Raw genomic sequence first — 21,300 nt, forward strand, 5'->3', positions numbered from 1 at the left:
AACTCTATAGTCTATATGTATAGACACCCTTGACCAGCGATAATTTTAGTCGGACGGACGAAATTTTAACGGAAGGACTTCCGTGACACCAAAATTTCTTCCACTCGCTGCTAATCCCAGCCAGACGGGCAAGAAATATTTTGCGTCTTAATTACTACCCCCAAACATAAACGCCCTTAAAACTGCTCTCAAATTATGTTGTTTGAAGGCAACTTCTGCAGGAGTATGTTCTCCATCTGTCTGTACTTTTTAATATTTTTGGCAGTAATTTATGGTCACTAATGGACATGTGTACAAAAATTATGGAGAGCTCTTAACGACAACCCAGCAGAGACTTCAAAGATTGCAAAACAAATTGCATGAGCACCACATCATCAAACGACTTAGAGGTAGGTAATATTGGGAACACCACCTCTACAACTTCACTTAGAGAAGAACTCATGTTAAAACCTTTGTACTGTGGTGAAATGAACACAAGCACAACACCCGAATACTATCAAGTGAACAATTGAAGTAGGTATCCATAACTGGGGTGGATATGGGCCAAAACAAAGAAAGTACACATAATAAGAAAGTCTGGATCAACACTGAAGACAATACAACACTAACGTCATACAATTGATGTATAAGTTCATGATGTACCTATATCAGTAGGTATGCACGTGCACCGGCGCAGGAGTCTACTGTGTACTTCTTGTTCCGGGTTAAACATACTCATAATGTTCTCGGCAAGAACTCAGTTCTTCGTCATTGAGTAGGTAGGTACATCTTACAACAGCAGCAACCTCCTTCTTCTTCTTGTACCTCTCCACTATTGGAGGTTAGCCGTCATCCCGTCATAAGTATAATTTCCTGTCTTTCGCCAAACGAAAATGGTACTTTGCCCGCCGGCCAGGCTTCAGAGAAAGACTGTAGGAGAGACTCCGGCTCAATAAACCCTTCACTAGGGTTCCGCGAGTGACGTATATCCAAGTACTCAGTGACTTGTGTGAACAGACATAAAATAAACGGGGTGTCTATAACTGTCTACCGAACTTCGTGTTTGTTTCATAAGCACTAAGGCTGAGATCTGTAGACCGCACTTGGACTTTGCTCAGACTTAAGACGCTGTTAAAACGAGACAGCGTTATATCGCTGGTATAAATCTATCTCGTTTTAACTGAAACTTAAGTCTAAGCAAAGTCAAAGTGCCCACTATAGATTTCAACCTAAGACACCCCCACCTAACATTGGTTTCAGATGGACTTGACGACAAAGTTGTGATACGTTAGCTATCCCAGTCCATTCTCGGATGTTTCTTCTACCTTCCTGTCGAACAGTAATTTCTGCCTGCTTTTTGGGCTCAAATGGACGTGATGAAAACCATACTTTACTAAAAATTTGCTCACTTTGCCTAATGTAAAACGAATTAAAATCTAGAGAAAGCTTGTTTTGTAACGTCCACCGCAAACACCGATATCGCAACTCCTAAAAGCGTACAAAAATAATCCTAAAATATCTTTCCAGTTAAAACGTCGTTAAAGACCATGTCGCAAGATTACGAAAATATAAGGTTTCCCTCCGTCCCCGTGTTAGATTCTAATTGTCGCAAGAAATTCGCTTTGTAAACCTACCTTTTCCATAATTTCGAATAGAGTTACGTAAACAAAACTGCGCGTTCCCTAAAATAATTAGGAATACATTTTTTTCATAGGTAGTTAAGTAGGTATAGGTACGTAGTTGATAAACATGTTTTGTTGTTGATTACACACTAAACAGTTTGTTTTTGTAACAGTGGAGCAAAACAGAAATTTATAATAAGTAGGTAAGTATGTGTCAGTTGTTTGAAGTATGTACCCGAGACATTCTTATTTGAATGGATTTTAGATAGGTAGAGTAATATAGAGTTAGTTAGCGGAGTGTAAGTATAATAATAGATAAACATAGGAACCTATATTTTTAAAGCGTTAGTCTGGTTTCACATGGCAATAAAAGCGTTTTTCGATGGAATCTCATGATTAAAACTAGGTATGTGATTTTTTTTTTAGTACAAATAACAGTGAATAGTTCGATAGTACGTTTGCGCTACTACGTCTTTCATCCTGAAAAAAACGTCCCATGTTAGAACCGTGTGTAACCAGACTTATTGGCATAATAAATATGAGTCGGAAGCTAATTTCCGTAGTGAGTTATAGGTATAGCAGGTAGTGTTCAGAAAAAAATATCGCGATATATGGCACCTAAATAGTTGAAGTGTAAACAACATTATACATGCCAATCTTATCTGTCTTGATTGATTGTACTTGTAGTATTTATATTTGAAATACATGAACAACTTATGGACGACCGTGGAATTTTGTCTGAGATTAGGTTAAGACGTCAAAAATATTTACTCTTATCTATCTGACGATAACCAGGTGTCGTGATATTAATTTTAAAAGTTATCTTATCTACTCTGACTTGCCTACTAGCAAACATCTTATACTAACAGTGTCTCACGCTTTACAGCACCTCTTAGATTTTAAGGCTAGCTAAAGATTTGTTATTAATATTTTATTAAAAGATGATATTTGTATTTTAGGTATACCTACCTAAAGAAGACAGTGTCAAGGGTTTCAACTTTAAGGCTAAGTCGGAAATTCTTTCTATTCTACAAAAGAAGGTTTGTTCCAGAAGTTTAAAGATTTAGCAAACTAAGTTGTGTTAAAAGCAATGTCTGAGATTGCCACTCGAGTGGCTCTCAAATAGATGTTTATACCTACTTAAGTACAGTTAAGTATCGATGCAGCTCAATAAACTTCTATCTCGACTCAGGAAAACAGAGGGAAACAAATCATTTTTGTCGTCTGACTTTAGAATAGCAATTCAAAATTGCTTTAGTTATCTATTCATACTAAGCAACGCGATTAACCTATGGATATGCTAATAGTCAGGCATTGTAGTAGGCACTTGAATAGTTTATTTATTTGTATTTATTGTAGGTATACTGTACTGTAATGTGCGGAGTTACAACCACTGATTGTACACAGCCCGCGCCTAATGCTTAAAGTTCCATTTTTATAGATCTCCAAAAATCCCCCAGTATTTCCGCTCAAGTAGCTTTTGGCACCAATCCATAAGTTGAACACTGTAAAAAACAGTCGATATAACTATGAGTAAAACGACCTTTGAGAAAATATCTAGGTAGGTAAGTAACTACATGCGTAAATAGAGAGGGAGAGTTTATCTGTGTTGTGCATTTACAAACTAAATAACTTTGTTTAATGTAAGATATAATTTAGGTACAGTTTGATAACTAGTAATTTACGAGTATTTACCAGATAGTTTATGAATCGTTTCTGATTGTACGTGTATCTATTCTGAATAGATGGATGGCCCTATTATTGGATGAATTATATTTTCGCATAATCATTGATATATCGGCCTAGATAATTCCAAAGAAGAACATAGTTGGCATAGATATAGGGATCAAAGTGCAGCGTGGGCGAACGACCCAATACCGCAAGCGGTTCATCACTTGCGCACGCGCACCGGTCCTTTCATTACAATTAACGTTAGCGCAATTAATTTGAACTACACATTGAAACGCGTTTCTTTATCGCATGTCCTACTATGTATGAGGAAAATAGCGGAAAGTAAAAATGCTGTATATTTTTATGGACCTCTCGGAATTTTCCTTAAAGATGAAAACTTGGATTCTACTTTTTGTGAATTGTGATAAAAGAATTTTTGTTGAAGGATTGGAATAAAACAATTTTCATAGTTCTATATATATTTCGAAACATTCTTTATTAACAGTTAATTGCCAATTAGATATTTTAATACAGATTTTGAAAATGCAATTCAAAGGGCCGGTGCCGCGCTCTATGTCCGTATGGTACGTACTTGAAATTGAGGTTATGTTGTGATAACCGTTTAGAGTAAAAACAGGCTAACGAACTTTAGTAACAATTTGGTACTAAAAGTCTCTTTGAATACGGACGAATTTCGCATGGACGAGGAACAAGTCAGAGCAGCCGAGGAAGCTGCGCGCGCAGCCGGCATGGCCGCTACCGCACACCTGACTGCCAATACACCTCGACATCATAACTGAATTACAGCATCTATGTATATTAACGCGTTTCCGACACTTTAATTGCTGCCAGTAATCATCTTCGACCGATATCATCACGTGCACAACACGCCAGCCACCATTAACGGAAAGTTTGAAACACGACGAATCAGCTGATTACCAAACTTTCCCTGATGTTTATTTTGTGAGTGAACGATTTATCACTGAAAGCGGACCGCATTTTTCCGTTCGTTACAGTTTTACAGGCCGAGACGGAGATCTGTCGTAATCTAAGTGGGCGATCAGCCGCCGCCGTCGAGTGCATCGGATGCACTTCCGTCGGCGGCGCACACCGCGCGCGGCCGCCGTTCGACTTGCGTACCTGGACTAGTCTGCCAGCTGAGACCTCCGACGAACATCTTCCTGCAAGATAAACATGATGGTTAGAAGCCGGTACCGGAACGGAACGAGTTCACGACGCGCATGGAGCGACACGTACCCCGGGTCGTTGGGCACCTCGGCGGGGCTGTGGGCCACATCCTGGTTCTGGGTTTCCATGGGTTCGAGCGCCGGCGGCGGGGGCGGGCCGGCGGACGCACTACGACTACGAGCGAGCGACGACGCGGCGGGGACGACTCCCGGAGTCGCTCGGTTGCACTACCGACTACCGGCACGAGACTGCCGCGGCCCGCGCCGGCCGCCGGGCGCACCCCGCCACGCAGAGCCGCCGCGCCCGCCGCCCCGCCGCTCCCGCGCCACCGCCGCATCGATTCATTCACTCCGTACACAATTATTCATACGAGCCGCACGATGGATGCGAGCGCGCTCGTCACCACCACGTGAGCGCGCGACACGTGCTCGCCCCCCGCGCCGCGCAGCACGCGTGCCGCGCCCGCCCCGAGCACGCCCACCGCCACCAACCCACCCCCACGACCCACGCAATCTAACTGCTCTGCTCCATGCGATATTATTTGGAATTTGGATTGATAAACAAAGTTCCCAACTATGAAAACTGTAACGATAAGAACGATTACAATCAAAAAATATGACACTCGTAGAGGGGTCTCTCCGTCACTTGCTCCATACAAACGTAGTTCCTATTTCCTTTGAATATGAAGCAAAAGTCTATGAAATTTTGCAGACATATTCTAGAAACTAATAATTATGCCTGTGGTTTTCCAGATTAGTGTTAAAATATTCGGTTTCAAAGTTATACGGTCTTAAAAATTCACATACAAATCTTTGAGCCCTTGTAATTTTGAAACTATATATTTTTAGAAAAATCTAAAACACCACAGGCACAGATATTAGTTTCTAGAATATGTCTACAAAATTTCATGAACTTTGGTTGCTTAATATTCAAATGAAATTGGAACTACGATTGTATGGAGTAAGTGACGGAGAGAGTCCTGTTAATAATGATTTCAGAGAAGGTCTAGATGTCTCAATAGTATCACTTATTATTATTCACCGTTACTTTATAATTCTATTTCGATCGCCAGACAAAAATAGAAATTAAACTCGCTAACTAACATTTAATATCAGGTAAGTACATAGGTAAAATAGAGTCATACCAAAACCAATGAAACTATATTGAGTGACCTCTCGGTTCTGATCCTTGATCACTGCGATTGACTTAGGAAGAAAAATTTTATAATATTTAAAACAGACGTCTGCCACGACAGACGGCTCATGTCACAACTCACATGCCAATACTACGTATCATAGCATACTGCATTAATTGACCCCTACCCTGTGTAGCTAACGCATCGCGCAGTGTAACATAACGAAATAACGATCAAATCTCTTCTACGCGCTACACGATCGCTACGCATACTACTACGTAGTACGTGCGTAGATCTTGAGGCCTTAAAAATAAACACTTTGGCAAAACAAACTTTGATAACTGTAATATTAATTTTTATGATGAGGATGAGAATATTAAATTAATTAATGTTAATAAGACTCGTGTCACGTACATAATGATAGATAGTAGTACCTACGTAAAATTTCCGTCTCTGTAAATTCCCGTTTTACGTAACGAATTAAAAAAATTAAATAAAATTAGATACCTACTTACCCATTTAAAATGAATATTTGAATTACATGTACCTAGACATTGAAGAAAAGGACCACGGAGTTAGGAATCAGCTTAGCTTGAGTAAGTATTCGGTTTTCTGTGAAAAGGATAGTTTTAGTACAATCAAAATTCGGACACCAATCCAGTCACTGACTTTGCTTATTGTTTCCTAGCCAGCGCAATCACTTAAATACGTATATGTTACAAAATAACTCCGCGTATTTTCCTCGTTTCAAAACCTACCTACCAAATGAAAAGTTCTCTATAGGTATGAGTATCTGAGCAAACCAACATGAACTTTAAAATACCGAAAGAGACGAGAAAAACTTGGAATATAAATTTTCACGCCACCTCAATATTTCCAAATCCTTCGCGATCAAATAGCCAAACCTTGGCGATAATTGCGCAACGCACATCCAATCACAATCTTCTTCAAAACTGGATCATCATTGAGTTTGGTTTTTCCAATTAGAATAGAATCCAATTCGAGGCTGCTTAAAACTTCAAAAATGGCGTTACGTTTATGCTCCTGTTACTGTTCCAACTGCAGTAAATATTTACCTAAATAATTTTGGCTGTCTTAAAGAGTCTCTTTAAGTTGGTATTTACCTATAGATGCTCCTATTTCTTTCGCATTCAATAATAAAGCAACCCTAACAGTAGCACCAGCAACGTGACAAATGTGGGCACCAATTAGTTTTGCCAAGTTTTATTCCCTCGGTTAACTTTGGATAGCGACTGCGTTTTGTAACAGCCCCTTTCATCCAAATACGCATCAAAGCAATAACTTTGGATTAAAATCTGATACTTAATAGAAAGTATAACCAGAAAAGGTTTCACCATTACTTGATGAATAAAAAATTAACCTGTGAAACTGTACCGATGTAGATGATCAAAAACCGCGTAGCATAATTTCCGGTTAGTTAATTGTTGACTTTTGTGTGATTTAATTTTAAGCGCCTACGGCCCTGGCACCTTAGGCAGTTCCAGTCAATCTTTATATTATGGTGGCTAATTGTCTTGTACACAATGATGTAAAGTAAATTGACAATCCTAAATCGAACGCTATCCTTTTCCGTAGAGTTTTTCAAAAGAGATAAGTTATTGAGACCTGTCATTTTTTGTAGAAATTGTGTACAACAGAATTGGACACATTGTGTTATATATTTCGTCTGCATAACCTGTCTGTAATCCTATAAATCGACCACATAAAAAGTCAATAAAATTAGTAGTTGTAAGTACTATATTAGTTTTATAAAGAAGTAATAAAAAACATTTCATGATCCATTCAAATTGTATAATGTATTACACAGCCACAATATTTAGAACGACTTATATCTATTAACAATAAATCAAAGTGAACGAAAATAATAATAAATGTGTAATACCCCGAAGTTACGGTATAATAAGGACGGACAGACGGCCACCAAGGAGATTCTAAGGGCTGATTGCATCAACATATTTAACGAAGACGTAACTTTAAAACATGGCGCTAACGAACCGTTAGTGAAAGAAAGCATTAGAGCTTACCTGCCCAAGCCAGTTTGTGCAGTTTAGTGCGTGCGTATGGAAGGCAAGATGGTATCCCGCGCAGTTCCAAAGCTGCTAAAGATTGGACTGCGCAGTTCTCGGTCTCGCTTTGCTACATGCTCCGTCTTACCTGCGCAGTTAAGCGCAGGTAAGACGGAGCATATAGCCGGAGCGTTAGGGTCGGGGTACATCACCGCGTTGCGACGTCATGCCGGGCTACGCCTGAGTAACGTGTAGACGCACGGCACAGCGCCGTAGCAAGACGCGACGTCGTGCAGTGCTACGCCGCCGCGTCAAATTTTTCTACGGCGCGGAGCTTTACCGTACTAAGAAGTTACGTTACGATAGCAAGTTCAGTAAGTAAAGTCGATTTTTTTTAAACCTTATAGCTAGTTTGTAAACCTAAATAGCTGCTGTGATACTAGCCTCTCCCGAGCTCTGACAGGTGCTGTGCGGGACAGCCCGGAACAATAACAGTACAAAATAAGGTGCAAAAAATTAGCTGGACAGTTCGAGAAAATTGGGGAATAGAACTGCGTAAACACCAATTTAAAAATAATAGATTATTGTCTTACCGGGAACGAAACAATAGGTCAAGGATCGAGAAAGCGTAAACACCTATTGTCTTCGACCCTTTTTTGTCCTCGACCCTTTTTTATGACGCTGCCACAAAGCGCGACTTTTCCAGAATGTACGAAAAAAGAGATGGGCGCATAGAAAAGTAAGGGACGAACATAACCCAAAACAGTATATAAGCGGACGATTTCGACGCCGCGACAGTCTTGTCTTGTCTTGGTCAACAGTCTAATCTTGTCTAACAGTTAACAGTGAAACAGTGATCAGTATAGTACAGTGAACAGTGTAGTACAGTGAACAGTGTAGTACAGTGAACAGTGTAGTACAGTGAACAGTGAACCTTACAGTGAACAGTGAACCTTACAGTGAACAGTGAACCTTACAGTGAACAGTGAACCTTATAGTGTAATTAGTGAAGTACAGTCTCACAAGGTTTATTACTGTAAGTAAACAGCTTAGAATTAACACTGTAAATAAATTTAGTAACTGGCAGAAAATAGTTGAATTTCATTTCGCCTTCCAACCAATCCAGTGATAGCAAATGTAAACAAGCGTACATTTAATGGTCCTTCGAGCCGGATATTGTTGGAAGAATTAAAAATCTGAAATTCGTCGTGATATTTGAAGACAGCAAGAATGCCAGTTACGCGTCAACAAGCTAAAAGCCACAAGGCCCCTACAGAACAAATTCCTTCGACGTCAGAGGTAACCGCCGCTTTGGCTACCGAAACTAGGACGGAAACCGACATGGCCTATACAGCCACGGGAACTGTCACAACGGAAGCAACAGAACAGACAGCGATTTACAGTACTTCCGCGACGTCAGCACCCTTTGCCGTGTCACCCTCCGCGACAGTTAAATCGAAGATTTCGGCCGCCACTCACTCGATTACGCCCTCCTTCGCACCGACTCTGCCCGTCGACGCGAAACAGATGAACCCTCCGACTACAGGGGGGGTTCATACAGTACAGCGTACTCGAGATACAGAGACCTCTACAGTAAAGAAGGGAACAGTCGACAAACCACAGTTACCCCGGGCCCTCAGTAAGAGGGGGGGAGAGGGACGATCGAACTACAGCAAGACGAAGGCTCACAAAATAGCAAAAGCAAAGGAACAACTGCTGCGCCTTCAGGTGGAACTAGCTGCTGCGCGCCTCGCCGCCTTGGAGACAGAAGAAACAGATACAGAAATAGAGGATTTAGAAGACGATGGTGTCTCCGTCCACTCCAATACAGAAATCAACAAACGAGTGGACAACTGGCTAGACAATCAACCAGCACGTCCCGTGCTAGCGATCACTGATGCACCTCACTACCATACAGAAGAATCAGTGGTCAAAGACGTGGAACAACAGAAGCTTCCAGAGGAACACCAAAAGTCTGCACCGGCGGGAGTGCAATTCGGAATAGCAGAGCTAGCTACAGCTATCACAAACGCCGTGAAAGCAGCGCAGCGCCCCAAGTACATCGAACTACCTTTCTTTGGTGGATCACATCAAGAGTGGCTACCGTTCCGCGCCACTTACTATGAAACTGAAAATATGTTCAGTACAGTGGAAAACATAAATCGTCTGCGACGAAACTTAAAGGGAAAGGCTAAAGAAGCAGTGGAAGGGCTTCTTATCACCAGCGCGCACCCTGCGGAAATTATGAAGACCCCAGAATCGAGATTCGGAAGACCGGAGTCAATTGCTATGACAGAGATGGAGACGCTCCGTGGACTGCCGCGTCTCACCGAGTCACCACGGAACATTTGTATATTCGCGACGAAGGTCTCTAACGTAGTGGCAACATTGAAGACACTAAGCTGCGTGAACTATATGTATAACCCTGAAGTTTCGAAGACACTCGTGGACAAACTTACACCTACGCTGCGCTACAGATTCTATGACTTCGCAGCAACACAGCCCCAGGAAGACCCAGATTTGTTGAAGCTGGATAAATTCCTCAAGAGAGAAGCGGAGCTGTGCGGACCATATGCGCTACCTGAACAGGTGGCCTCACAGACATCAGCCACTCAACACAAGAAACCACAGAAGGTCCACAACGTCGCAGAGAAGATGTACACAGCCAAGTGTCCCGTATGCAAAAAAGAGGAGCACAATTCAACAGAATGTGAACAGTTCAAGAATTTGGACGAAAATGGAAGATGGATGGAATAGAACTGCGTAAACACCAATTTAAAAATAATAGATTATTGTGTTACCGGGAACGAAACAATAGGTCAAGGATCGAGAAAGCGTAAACACCTAATGTCTTCGACCCTTTTATGACGCTGCCACAAAGCGCGACTTTTCCAGAATGTACGAAATAAGAGATGGGCGCATAGAAAAGTAAGGGACGGACATAAAACAAAACAGTATATAAGCGGATGATTTCGACGCCGCGACAGTCTTGTCTTGGTCAACAGTCTAATCTTGTCTAACAGTTAACAGTGAAACAGTGATCAGTATAGTACAGTAAACAGTATAGTACAGTGAACAGTGTAGTACAGTGAACAGTGAACCTTACAGTGAACAGTGAACCTTATAGTGAAATTAGTGAAGTACAGTTTCACAAGGTTTATTACTGTAAGTAAACAGCTTAGAATTAACACTGTAAATAAATTTAGTAACTGGCAGAAAATAGTTGAATTTCATTTCGCCTTCCAACCAATCCAGTGATAGCAAATGTACACAAGCGTACAGGTGCATATGTATTGTTTTCGTATACGAGATAATATCTGGGATTTTCATAACTTGGTATATCAAGTCTCAAAAGCATCGTGCTGTTGTATTCCGGCAGGCGACCTATCGTGGCCGTTGCACCGTACGACGTAGGCATCTGCGACAAAATATAAGCAGTTTCTTTCTTGATACGGATCGCGCACCAGACATATTCTCCTCCTGCTATTGTCAAGACTTACGAAAAATCTGAAGAACAGTAGGTACTGGACAGATGCATACCTTTTTAACCGACTTCAAAAGAGGAGAATGTTCTTAATTCGTCGGAATCTTTTTTTTTTCTATCATAAGTAATAATGAAGATCACTTAGAGAAAATATGAGGCATTGAAAATATGTGAAAACGTTACTTTTGCAAATTTTTCAGAATATCTTTATCAAGTTTCCAAGAGCTATCAATCGGATATCACTTAGTTTAAAAAACACTCCATAATTTAGAACATACTAGGGCCAACCTGTAACAGAAAAAAATTACTTTACTTACACATTGAACCAGGCGCAGGACGCATGAACTTGGTACGGTGCTGGTGATTTACCGTAACACGGCACATCGCCCGTGGCGCACTACGCGTTGCCCGACTTGACGTCACGCAGCAGTACGATACGACACCGCGCCGTAGTTCGACAAGATGTCGTGCCACAGTGATGTGTCCCGGCCCTAATTCTTTTTTATAACTTCAAAAATTAATAATTATTAAGCCGCTAATAGTACGAAATTTAAATTTTAGAGTTCATCACCATCATCATCGTGCTCAGCCCATTGCTAGCCCACTATTGAGCACGGGTCTTCTATGAGCAGGGTTTAGGCCATAGTTCGCCACACTGACCCAGTGCGGATTAGCAAATTTTATGGTTAACAAACAAATATATTCATGAAAATAAGAACCTCGGGGTATATACACATAATACGAAAAGACAAAATAGTTAGACAATAAAAATATATCTGGCACAATTCAATGTTCAGAAATGCGACATGAGCCTATGTATAGATAGTCTAGCTTAAATATATATGTAACAAATAATGTAATTTATTTATATAATGGAAACAAAATAAATACAGGATGAGTTTTTTGGGCTGGTAAAGAATAGCAGCCACGTTAAACATAGCCGCTACCTCCAAAAGTGCTTTGTTATATTGTGCTTAAATGATTGCAATAATCCTTGAATTAAATTTTAAAATAAGATTAACTTTATACAAGAGGTGTAACCAGAACTCTAGCAAAAACTTAGGTTTATTATTATACTACGTAAACACAATCCAATGCCAATAACCATTAGTCTTATCTTGTACTTTTAGTGATTTAGGATTTTTCAAACCCGCAATGTATAAGCGTGCAAAACTTACGAAGCGTTCGTTGACATCTAGCGTCAATCAGATGTTTTATTTGCAATGTATTGATATTGTGGTATATATGTAAAAATTACTGAAATTTAAAAAATCTTTTACAACTGTTAATTTATCAGTACTATCACCTGTCTTCGTTTTTGCTAGCGTTCTCGTTACACCTTGTATTATTTCTTTATATAAATCTTCCTTAAGCTGTTATAAGAACCTCATAAAACTCATCCTATACATTATTACAACTAGTATAACTACATACATTAATCGAAAAAAAAATATTTCAATAAAATGTAACAAAGTATAACTAAAGGTGCATACAAAATACTGTGGTGTCGTGTGTTGGAAATTGCAATGCACTGTCGTGCACGTCGACCGGTAATATATAAATCACACATTGATACTGATGCGCAACTAAATTTTAGAGTATTCGCGTCTTTTTCTTAATAATGTAATAAGAAAAGGACAAACAAACCTAATTTAGTTTAGACCTGTCGAACCTCATGACTTTAGTTACCAGTCGCGAGGCTATTGTTTAAATTTGTAGAGCACACTAAAATTTAGTCTTTTATAATTCATGTTCCGTCCTTTGTTAGCACTATTAAAACGAAAAAGATACATATACTCTAAGTTTAGTTTAGAGAAAAACATCACAATCGACGCCAATACAGTAGCCGGCAAGAAATATTGTACATCGACTTTTAGAAAGACCTTTCGGCTTCATAGTCTATTAATTCCTATGTGACGTTTTGTCGGTATCAACGACAGAGACAACGCTCTACGAAACTGCTATCTCTTTCTAAAGGTCGATGTACAATATTTCCTGCCGGGTACTGTATGTCAATATGTCAATTTGACAACACGTCTTCATTTAAAATCGTGTGCATGTTCTCTGGTCGCCTGCTGGGGCATCACGACACAACACAGTACCTTGTTTATTAGCGTAGTATCGAAGAAGATTAAAATAATCACATCTAGTCCTACCGAATAATAACTTCAAGCTAAGACAATGGGTGAAATTGATGCAGTTTCAGTACTGCAGTAATATTAGGTATTTGTGATTAAGATTATACAATATAGGTACATACATATAATATTTTAATTTTTATTTAATACTTTATCGACATCAATTCTTTAAGCCATAAGAAAATCAAGCACAATTTAATATTAAATATGTCGTAGTGCTCACCTAAAAATATCCATCTTAATATCTAGACCAAAAATAACAGTAGCTGTAGAAAAATATATACCTAATCAGATTAGAAAAAATACATTTTAATATAAAATAAGGAAATAAGTCTTTGTAGATTCACAACCAGTATTTTAGATGACAATGAATAAATTTTGCCAAATACAATACCACAATAAAGCGAAACAGCCAAGCCACAACACAATGGGTAAAAGATTTAGAGACACCTAGAAGATATTCCACAATTGTAAAGCTGTAATAGATTCTTAGGCGTATATCGAACAGTACGACTCAATTTAATTTACATCCATGTTTCCTTATCGGTCAACCAATGGCATTCACGCATCACAGACGCAAATCACTAGTGAATAGTCAGTGAATTCTGCATATGAATTTTGACAACAAAATGTTAAGCCAGAAATATTAGCCTGTCTACAGACTTAAGTTGATTTCAAACTACGGAAATATAATATAATATATAAATATCGCTCACCCTACTTTTAAATGCCACTGTTCACACATAGATGTAATATTATTACATCTAGCAGTGTGAACAGTGACATTTAAAAGTAGGGTGAGCGATATTTATATATTGTTTTATATTCCGTAGTTTGAAGGCAACTTCAAGATTTAAGTCTCAGTTTGAAAGTGCTTAATCTTTTTTTCGAGTTTTGCATGAGATTTTTAAGTTGTACTTATAATAATTACAACCTTTACAACTTTATTTAACTTTAGCGTACAAAATACTAAGCCAATTTTTAAGCCCATATTTGTCACCGAATAAAGTAAAATACATAACTAATAAAAACATGGGTACTTCCATAAAAAAGTCTAATGAAAAATTTTGGGCGTAATCCAGCACGATTCGTCATCATTTCATACTGACACCACACTCAAACGTACGACATTTAAAGCTAAGCACTTGTTTTTTGCTAAGCACATTATAATGGTGGTAATAAGCCAATAAATCAACACTTTAACAAATAAAACAATAGGTGGGAAACAATAAAACATCAACAAAAACAACATAATATAAAAGCCAAATTGCAACGAAGCCGTATAAGCACAAAATAGAAAAAATAAATAAAAGCAGTCTTTTCATCAAAACTGAGTCAGTCGTTAAAGCTTAAAAAATTGCCAAAAGCATATTCTATTATTGCCACAATAGAAAAATAACACACCAACATAAAAATTAAAGCTAATAATACGCAAAAAATAAAATAAAAACTTTGAATCTATACTAATAAATAAAATTGGAGTGTCTGTCTGTAACTTCGAAATAACTACCGCATATTAAGGTCATATGGTTATTTGAACGATACTATAACTGAATCACGTTTTTAAAATTTTTGTCTGTCTGTCTGTCTGTCTGTCTATCTGTTTGAAAAGGCTAATCTTGGGAACGGCTGAACCGATTTTGACGGGATTTTCACAGACAAGTAGAGATTTGAACAGGGTGTAACATAGGCTACTTTTTTAACCGACTTTCAAAAAGGGAATTGTGTTTTTCTACCTATGTACACCGAAATCTCCGAGATTTCTGAACCGATTTGCGTCATTTCTTTTTTAATCGATAGAGGAACTTTGCGACATTGTTTCATAAAAATTTTTGAGTCCAACTCCTCAATCCTGATGCTGCAGGGGATCTGACCAATCCACGCGGGCGAAGCTGCGGGCATCAGCTAGTAAACAAATAAAAGACTATGTGACTCCATTTTTAATTGCCACATACCTATTTAGTCTGGCGTAATTTATATTTTATGCGATGAGAAAAAGAGAAGATTATGAACTAGCGTTCAAAAATTCATTTTAAACAAATTCCTTTACGTTTGTATAAAGAGTTGTAATTGATTTCTTGAAAACTATTTGGATAAAATTTTAAACTTATGTTATGTTTTACTTTCCAAGATTTCCACATGGGGTTATTCAAGAGTATATCAACAAATTCATGAATGGCCAGCAACGCATTGGCGGATCCTCTGATGCTGCAAAATGTTCATGGACGGCGGCAATCACTTAACATCAGGAGACCCCGCCAGCTCATTTGTTCGTATTTTTATTTTGAATTTATAAGTTTCTTTGGATAGACGTCATCTCTGAAAATGAAAAGGACGCACTCTAGCGCTATTATTGTGTAAACTGCAAAAATGTTAGGCGTTTTATACCTTACTGTACTATTTTACTTTAATTTCTTAAATCAAACAGTTATGTACCTTGCGAAAATACAAGCATTCATAAAACACGGTGTACTTGTTTTAGAACATCTCTGAAAATAATAATTTGATCATTAGATTATTCTAACAGTCCAATAAAGCAAGCTAACTTAAACTGACAATCCTTAACACTAAGTATTGAAAAATAAATGCACAAAAATAAAGCCTTATAGGTTACAAAATATACTTCAGCATGTACTAATTATGTACTTATACTTATAGAAAAAATATTCTAACTTACATTATACATTAATACTGTCAATAAAGATTAAGTTCCACAGCCTCAAATAACATAAAACTTAACGTAACTTAAAATGGTAGGTTCAAACAAATCACTTTCGTAGATATTTTGGATTGGAATGGAATATGTATTAGGCCGCGGATACACCTGTAAGTTTTACTCACGTAAACTCACATACTTACGTGATAAACTTACGACAAAACTAATGTAAACAATCTTTTAAGTACATTTACAATCGTAAAGTTGTCAATCAATTACGTAAACTACAGATGTAATCGCGGCCTTATGTCATACCTGTATAAGTGTATAACTAACAATAAAAGGTAATAACTATAGCAATAGTTTTACAATTTTTATAAGACTCTAATTTATAGTACTTTGAATACACACACATTTGCACAACATCTATTTACCTTTAAAGAGAACCTTCTAAGTACAGACAATGCCACTTTATTCTATTATAAAATAAACCATTATACTTGAACATTTTTTTGTATTATTATTTAATAAAAACACCATAATAAATTATGATCATTTTTTTGAGTAATAGAGGGAATGCTACAATTGCTCTTGGTTACTGTTGTAGCCATAGTTACTTTAAAGATACTTACGACCATAAATATTACAAACTAATTCATCAGGTAACATATAAAGAGGTAGATATAATTATTATTATTCATACAATATTCCTTTTTGATGTTTGTTTTAACAACTTCACAATAAATAAATAAAGCGAGCAAAACATGATTGTAAAAAGTAAAACAATGTGAAAACGTAATACAAAAAATAATAGTGAATACATTGAGATCAAAACGGTTATAAAGAACGATTACGATATACGATTTAACAGTAAAATACTATCAATTCTTGTTAGCTTGAGCGTTTTCAGCGTTAGAAGCCAACAAAGCAGACAGTGTAGCATGAGTAGCGCTTAAGTTTCCAGATGTCGGGCAAACGATATTCGCCCCATTATTGTTATTCAATATACCCCCACTAGTGCCCGAACTAACAATCGTAACGTTCGGCGGTGGAGTGACTCCATTAGCAAAACCAGTGGACAAGACCTTTTGCGTGTTATGCATCATAAAAGATTTCGTGGCCCCCGAACTGCCTAGAGTTAAAACTTTTTTCAGCATAACAGAGGAGTTGCAAGCGTTGTCAATCATGTCTTTAGTTGTAGAAATACTATCGAAATCAGTGGATGAAGCTGTGATTAAAGTGCTCTTAGGGGTGGTCGTGTGCAATATCGGCCTTACACCCGATACGTTGAACGAGACTCCCGAAGTAACAGTGCTTCGGTTTATGATATTCTTTGAAACGATGGCGTTGTGTAGAATGTTGCCTGTGGGGAAAGATTTGGAAGAAACATTGACATACTGTGCGGGCGTGCCGATTAAGGTAGCGTTGGATGTTCGCGTTCCGAAGCCAATGATCGTACTGGCCGTCCCTTGGGACATCACCGTGCTGATTGTGCCAGATTTTGTGTTGATCGGGATGCTGTAACAAGTAAAATATTGAAGCTTTATTTTATGACGACTAATGCTATGATATTTATCGTCAGTTAATGAAGTCCGTTACACGTTCGTAATAGGTTGGTAAGCCAACAAGATAAAGTTGAAAACTAAAACCCGACTGCGATTGTCTTAATAAGCGCTGAAATATTAGAGTAAAATTGTTTTTCTGTCGCTTGGTATATTTTCATGTAATTGTACATTTATATACATGAGCACAGAATTTTATCCTCTTTCATTTGACATCCAAATCGATACAATAGCAAAAAAAATTTTTGGAGACCTCTACTTTTTTGATGTAACATCCGTTAGGTCAATTTTTTTTCGTATAAAATATAGTCTCTGTCACTCTGACCTTTACGACGAATCGATTGACACCTCATTCATCAAAATCGGCCCAGTAGTACCATATCACTCATTATAGATGCTTTGAGTACCATATCACTTGTTATAGATGCTTTGATTGCACAATACATGTGAATTACTTACCCACGAATCATATGCGAGTTGGATCCCGGGATACTCTGTATAGTGACAGTGGCTTGTGGCAGATGATGTATGGTCCTTTGTCCAGTGGGTTGCACTCCACTGCTGGTGTAGTAGTGGACAGTGCTGCCAGTGATGCGAGGTGGGGCGGCTATGTGCGCCACTGGTACACTGTGTACCATGCCACTGGTTGTTGATGCCACAGTTATGCATTTTGTGTTTTGATTTCCTGTGAACTAGAGATTAAACAAGGTTAACACTGTTAATGAGATCCTATAATTCAATATCTGGCATTTATCTGACATCAGGAAATATAATTCTAAAAACCTACATTTTAAACTGCTGATAAACAGATACCTACATATTATTAGTAGACAATGGATTTATGATTCTGAATCCAATAATGTGGAAACACTGGTAGTATTTAATAAATTACTAACTTCCTGCATAAACTTTTTCTTTTGACAATTATGCCTTTACAGCAATGATGAAACAGACCAGCGCTCAAGTCCAGAATGTTTAAACAATATTTTTATTATAGCAATGAAAGTCAGGTTTTTTGCAAATAAATTTCTTACTTGCTATATACTTACATTACTTGTGTTAAGTGTTGTTCCCAAATCAAATTCGTCGCCAACGAGAGTAATCGTATCTGGATTAGCTCCTGTCAGTTTCTCGATAGTTTTTCTAGCATCAGCATCGCTCTCGATGTTGCCCAAATTGCGGCTCAAAAACTCGATATCGGCCTCCAACAAGCCTTCTACAAGATTCTGATCGTCGTCTGTTTGCTTGCAGAGATCGAACGCATCGTCGTTTTCCAACTTGATGTCCTCAACTTTGATTGCATCAACATTTATACCATCAATATTTTCAACTTTAACTCCATTAACTTCTAAACCTTCGACTTCATCTACTTTTATTTCATCCAAATCCTCCATTTTTATACCATCAACTTTAATGTCGTCCATGTCCTCAACTTTAATGTCAGCAAAATCTGTGTCTTCTTTCATGAGTTGATCATCAGCGAAATCTCTTGAAGCATCAGAATTCGTCATATACTGGCTCGCATTAAAATTAGCCGAATCGAAATCGTCGTGTGCTTCTAATTTAATGTCATCGATTTTGAATTTGTCCTCTTGAGCACTACTTGTTGATGGCTGAGGACTGTCCGCATTACTCAGGTCTCCGCTTAATGCTCTCCTCAATACGTAAGCCTTTATTTTTCTTAACATAAACGGTGGGACTTTGAATCCTGTTAATTCGCCTAGCAAAGGCAGAGAGCTGTGTTTATATGCATCACTGGTGGCAAGTTCTTCAATGTCTTCTAACACCTAAAAGAAACGGAACAACTCTAAGGGTCAGGTTAAACATTTTCTAGGCATCAAATCCCCCTTTACTCTTCAATGTGTACTCAGTATTGCTTTTAATTGCTCAGGAAGAATAGCAATTAATATTGAGATAAAAGTTTGGAACATAAGCAGCAGATATGTATTTTAATAGCTGTGGTTTAAAATATTCCTTATAGGTCCTTAACATTAATTTCAAACTTACCACACCTATATGACTTGTAATGTATATACTTATACAAGGGACTATGTAAGGACCACTCCACTAAATTTCTTAAGACTAATCTAAACATCCCTAATTAGAGAATTAATAAACGTCATACCATAATATATGTCTTGCCACCAACAGCATTGACAAGATTGTGTGTGGCGATCCATTCCTTATCAGCGGGATCGGCAGGGTATCGCAGCAAACCGGCGTGTCTTGTATAAAGTCGTCCACGCGAATTACCAAGTCCTAACACCTGAAATATGTATGGCATGGAATTGGTTTTATTAACTGGCCTGCTTGCTATTTTGAAGCATAATGGAATAATTTTCAGGTTCAAGATTTATAGAGCACACTTTGACTTTGCTCAGACTTAGCATTGAATAAAAACGAGACAGATATATGTGAGGGACAGTGTGTACATCTGTCTTGTTTTTACTGTCTTAAGTCTAAGCAAAATCAGAGTGCACTCTATAGATCTCACCATAAGTCAAAATCACTTACTTTATGTGCGTGGGATCCCATGATAAATAGGGTGTCTTGAGTGAGTCTTGCTGGATTCCATTTCTCAGGGTCTCGAAGCGCGGGTGACGGGATGGGTGATGATGACCCACTATCGGTGGAATCCTCTTGCTTTATTTTCTTTATTTTAGAAAAGTCTATGTCTAGTTCCATGTCTTTGCGTTTTTGTGATGAATTCTGGAACTAAAGTTCAGGTAATATGTTGAAGCAGTTAACTTATCCACTTATTTTATCGATTTTACTTACAAATGTATTGAAAAACTTTGTATGATGCACATGCGCATTGAAAACTAAACTCTCCTCGCTAGTTATAAGGGTTGCCTGCGGCTGGTGTAAGCGTAGACGTAGCGTGTACCGTTGTAATGTATGGAACTGTATGAAACATGGCATACCGCTTGCGTGGCGTGAACGTTCACGTAGATATAATGCGTGCAGGTGCGTCTATGGGTTCACGCGCGTCACTACGCACGTGTCACATGTACGTGCTGCATATGTAATTGGTGTGAATTTGCCATAAATGTGTAACTCAATTGTAAATACTGCATTTGCTACATAAATGAATATTACTTACTGTTTGTCGTGTTAACTTATTTTCTGTACTATTGCTAGACTCAGCATCACTTGTGACATCGGCAAATCCTGTGGCTACAGTGCGTGGAGGAGTCGAATATAATAACCGTGTGGCATCCAACATTGCTCGACAGACTGCTCGCACCTGTTGTTAATAATTTATTTATTACAAAGAAATTCATAAGCTGGGGAAACAGTAACAGCTGTGTTAGTTAAAAACTGTGTTACAGCTATTAACACCCAACTCTGGATTTAGATTCAACAGAAATATAGAATAAAGTAGGATAGTACTAATTAGATTATCTGAAAAAAATTACATTAGATATGATTACAGGTGCCAAACTACATTAAAATGTCTAAAAGAAGTAGTTTCCTATTTCTCAAGAAACAATGTGAAAAGCATGGCATCTACTTTTAAACCTATGATTATAGTTTAGTAAAGTAATTTCAATCTCTAAACTTTTAACTGATAGGTATAAATCTAGTGCTATCATTTTCAGCAAGGGGCATTATGAAAGATTAAGCAATATGTTTAGATCTGTCATTCTAGTTTGTAGATTGTGTACATCAGATTTATTAAATTGTATTATTTTATTTTTTAAAGTTTTTTATTTATTAATAAGTATATTCCAGTTATAATTTACGAATATAATTTTTTACTTTAGTTATTAAGAATATAACTTTCTACTTTAAACAAAAAAAGTTTCTACTTTAAACTAAAAAGTAAACACAAATA

At 37.9% G+C, this 21,300-nt stretch overlaps 2 protein-coding genes across 8 annotated transcripts in view; both read right to left on the reverse strand.

Annotated features, from left to right (window-relative positions):
• Positions 1 to 4,911, reverse strand: part of LOC123880913 (RNA-binding protein Musashi homolog Rbp6) — a 656,888-nt gene extending 651,977 nt beyond the window's left edge. Inside the window, exons 1-2 of one of the 5 annotated variants that reach the window (XM_045929319.1) lie at positions 4,530 to 4,911; positions 4,413 to 4,453 (exon numbers count right to left, since the gene is read on the reverse strand). In XM_045929319.1, the coding sequence (XP_045785275.1) occupies positions 4,413 to 4,453; positions 4,530 to 4,588 (100 nt within the window). In that variant the 5' untranslated portion in view covers positions 4,589 to 4,911. The remainder of the gene's footprint in view (positions 1 to 4,412; positions 4,454 to 4,529) is intronic. The other 4 variants (XM_045929321.1, XM_045929318.1, XM_045929320.1 and 1 more) reach the window with 4 other exon arrangements.
• LOC123880912 overlaps positions 1 to 21,300 on the reverse strand; it is a 124,561-nt gene that overhangs the window by 101,607 nt on the left and 1,654 nt on the right. For 2 of the 3 annotated variants that reach the window (XR_006799367.1, XM_045929317.1), the window contains exons 4-9: positions 20,566 to 20,709; positions 19,977 to 20,177; positions 19,588 to 19,728; positions 18,512 to 19,249; positions 17,922 to 18,154; positions 17,299 to 17,418 (exon numbers count right to left, since the gene is read on the reverse strand). Coding sequence is in view for 2 of the 3 variants with exons in the window: in XM_045929317.1 (XP_045785273.1) it covers positions 17,299 to 17,418; positions 17,922 to 18,154; positions 18,512 to 19,249; positions 19,588 to 19,728; positions 19,977 to 20,177; positions 20,566 to 20,709 (1,577 nt within the window). In the remaining variant the exon portion in view is untranslated. Of the gene's footprint in view, positions 1 to 15,532; positions 17,419 to 17,921; positions 18,155 to 18,511; positions 19,250 to 19,587; positions 19,729 to 19,976; positions 20,178 to 20,565; positions 20,710 to 21,300 lie in introns of those variants that run through there. The other variant, XM_045929316.1, reaches the window with a different exon arrangement.

The sequence above is a fragment of the Maniola jurtina genome, chromosome 3 (assembly GCF_905333055.1).
Source record: "Maniola jurtina chromosome 3, ilManJurt1.1, whole genome shotgun sequence".
Lineage (NCBI taxonomy): Eukaryota > Metazoa > Arthropoda > Insecta > Lepidoptera > Nymphalidae > Maniola > Maniola jurtina.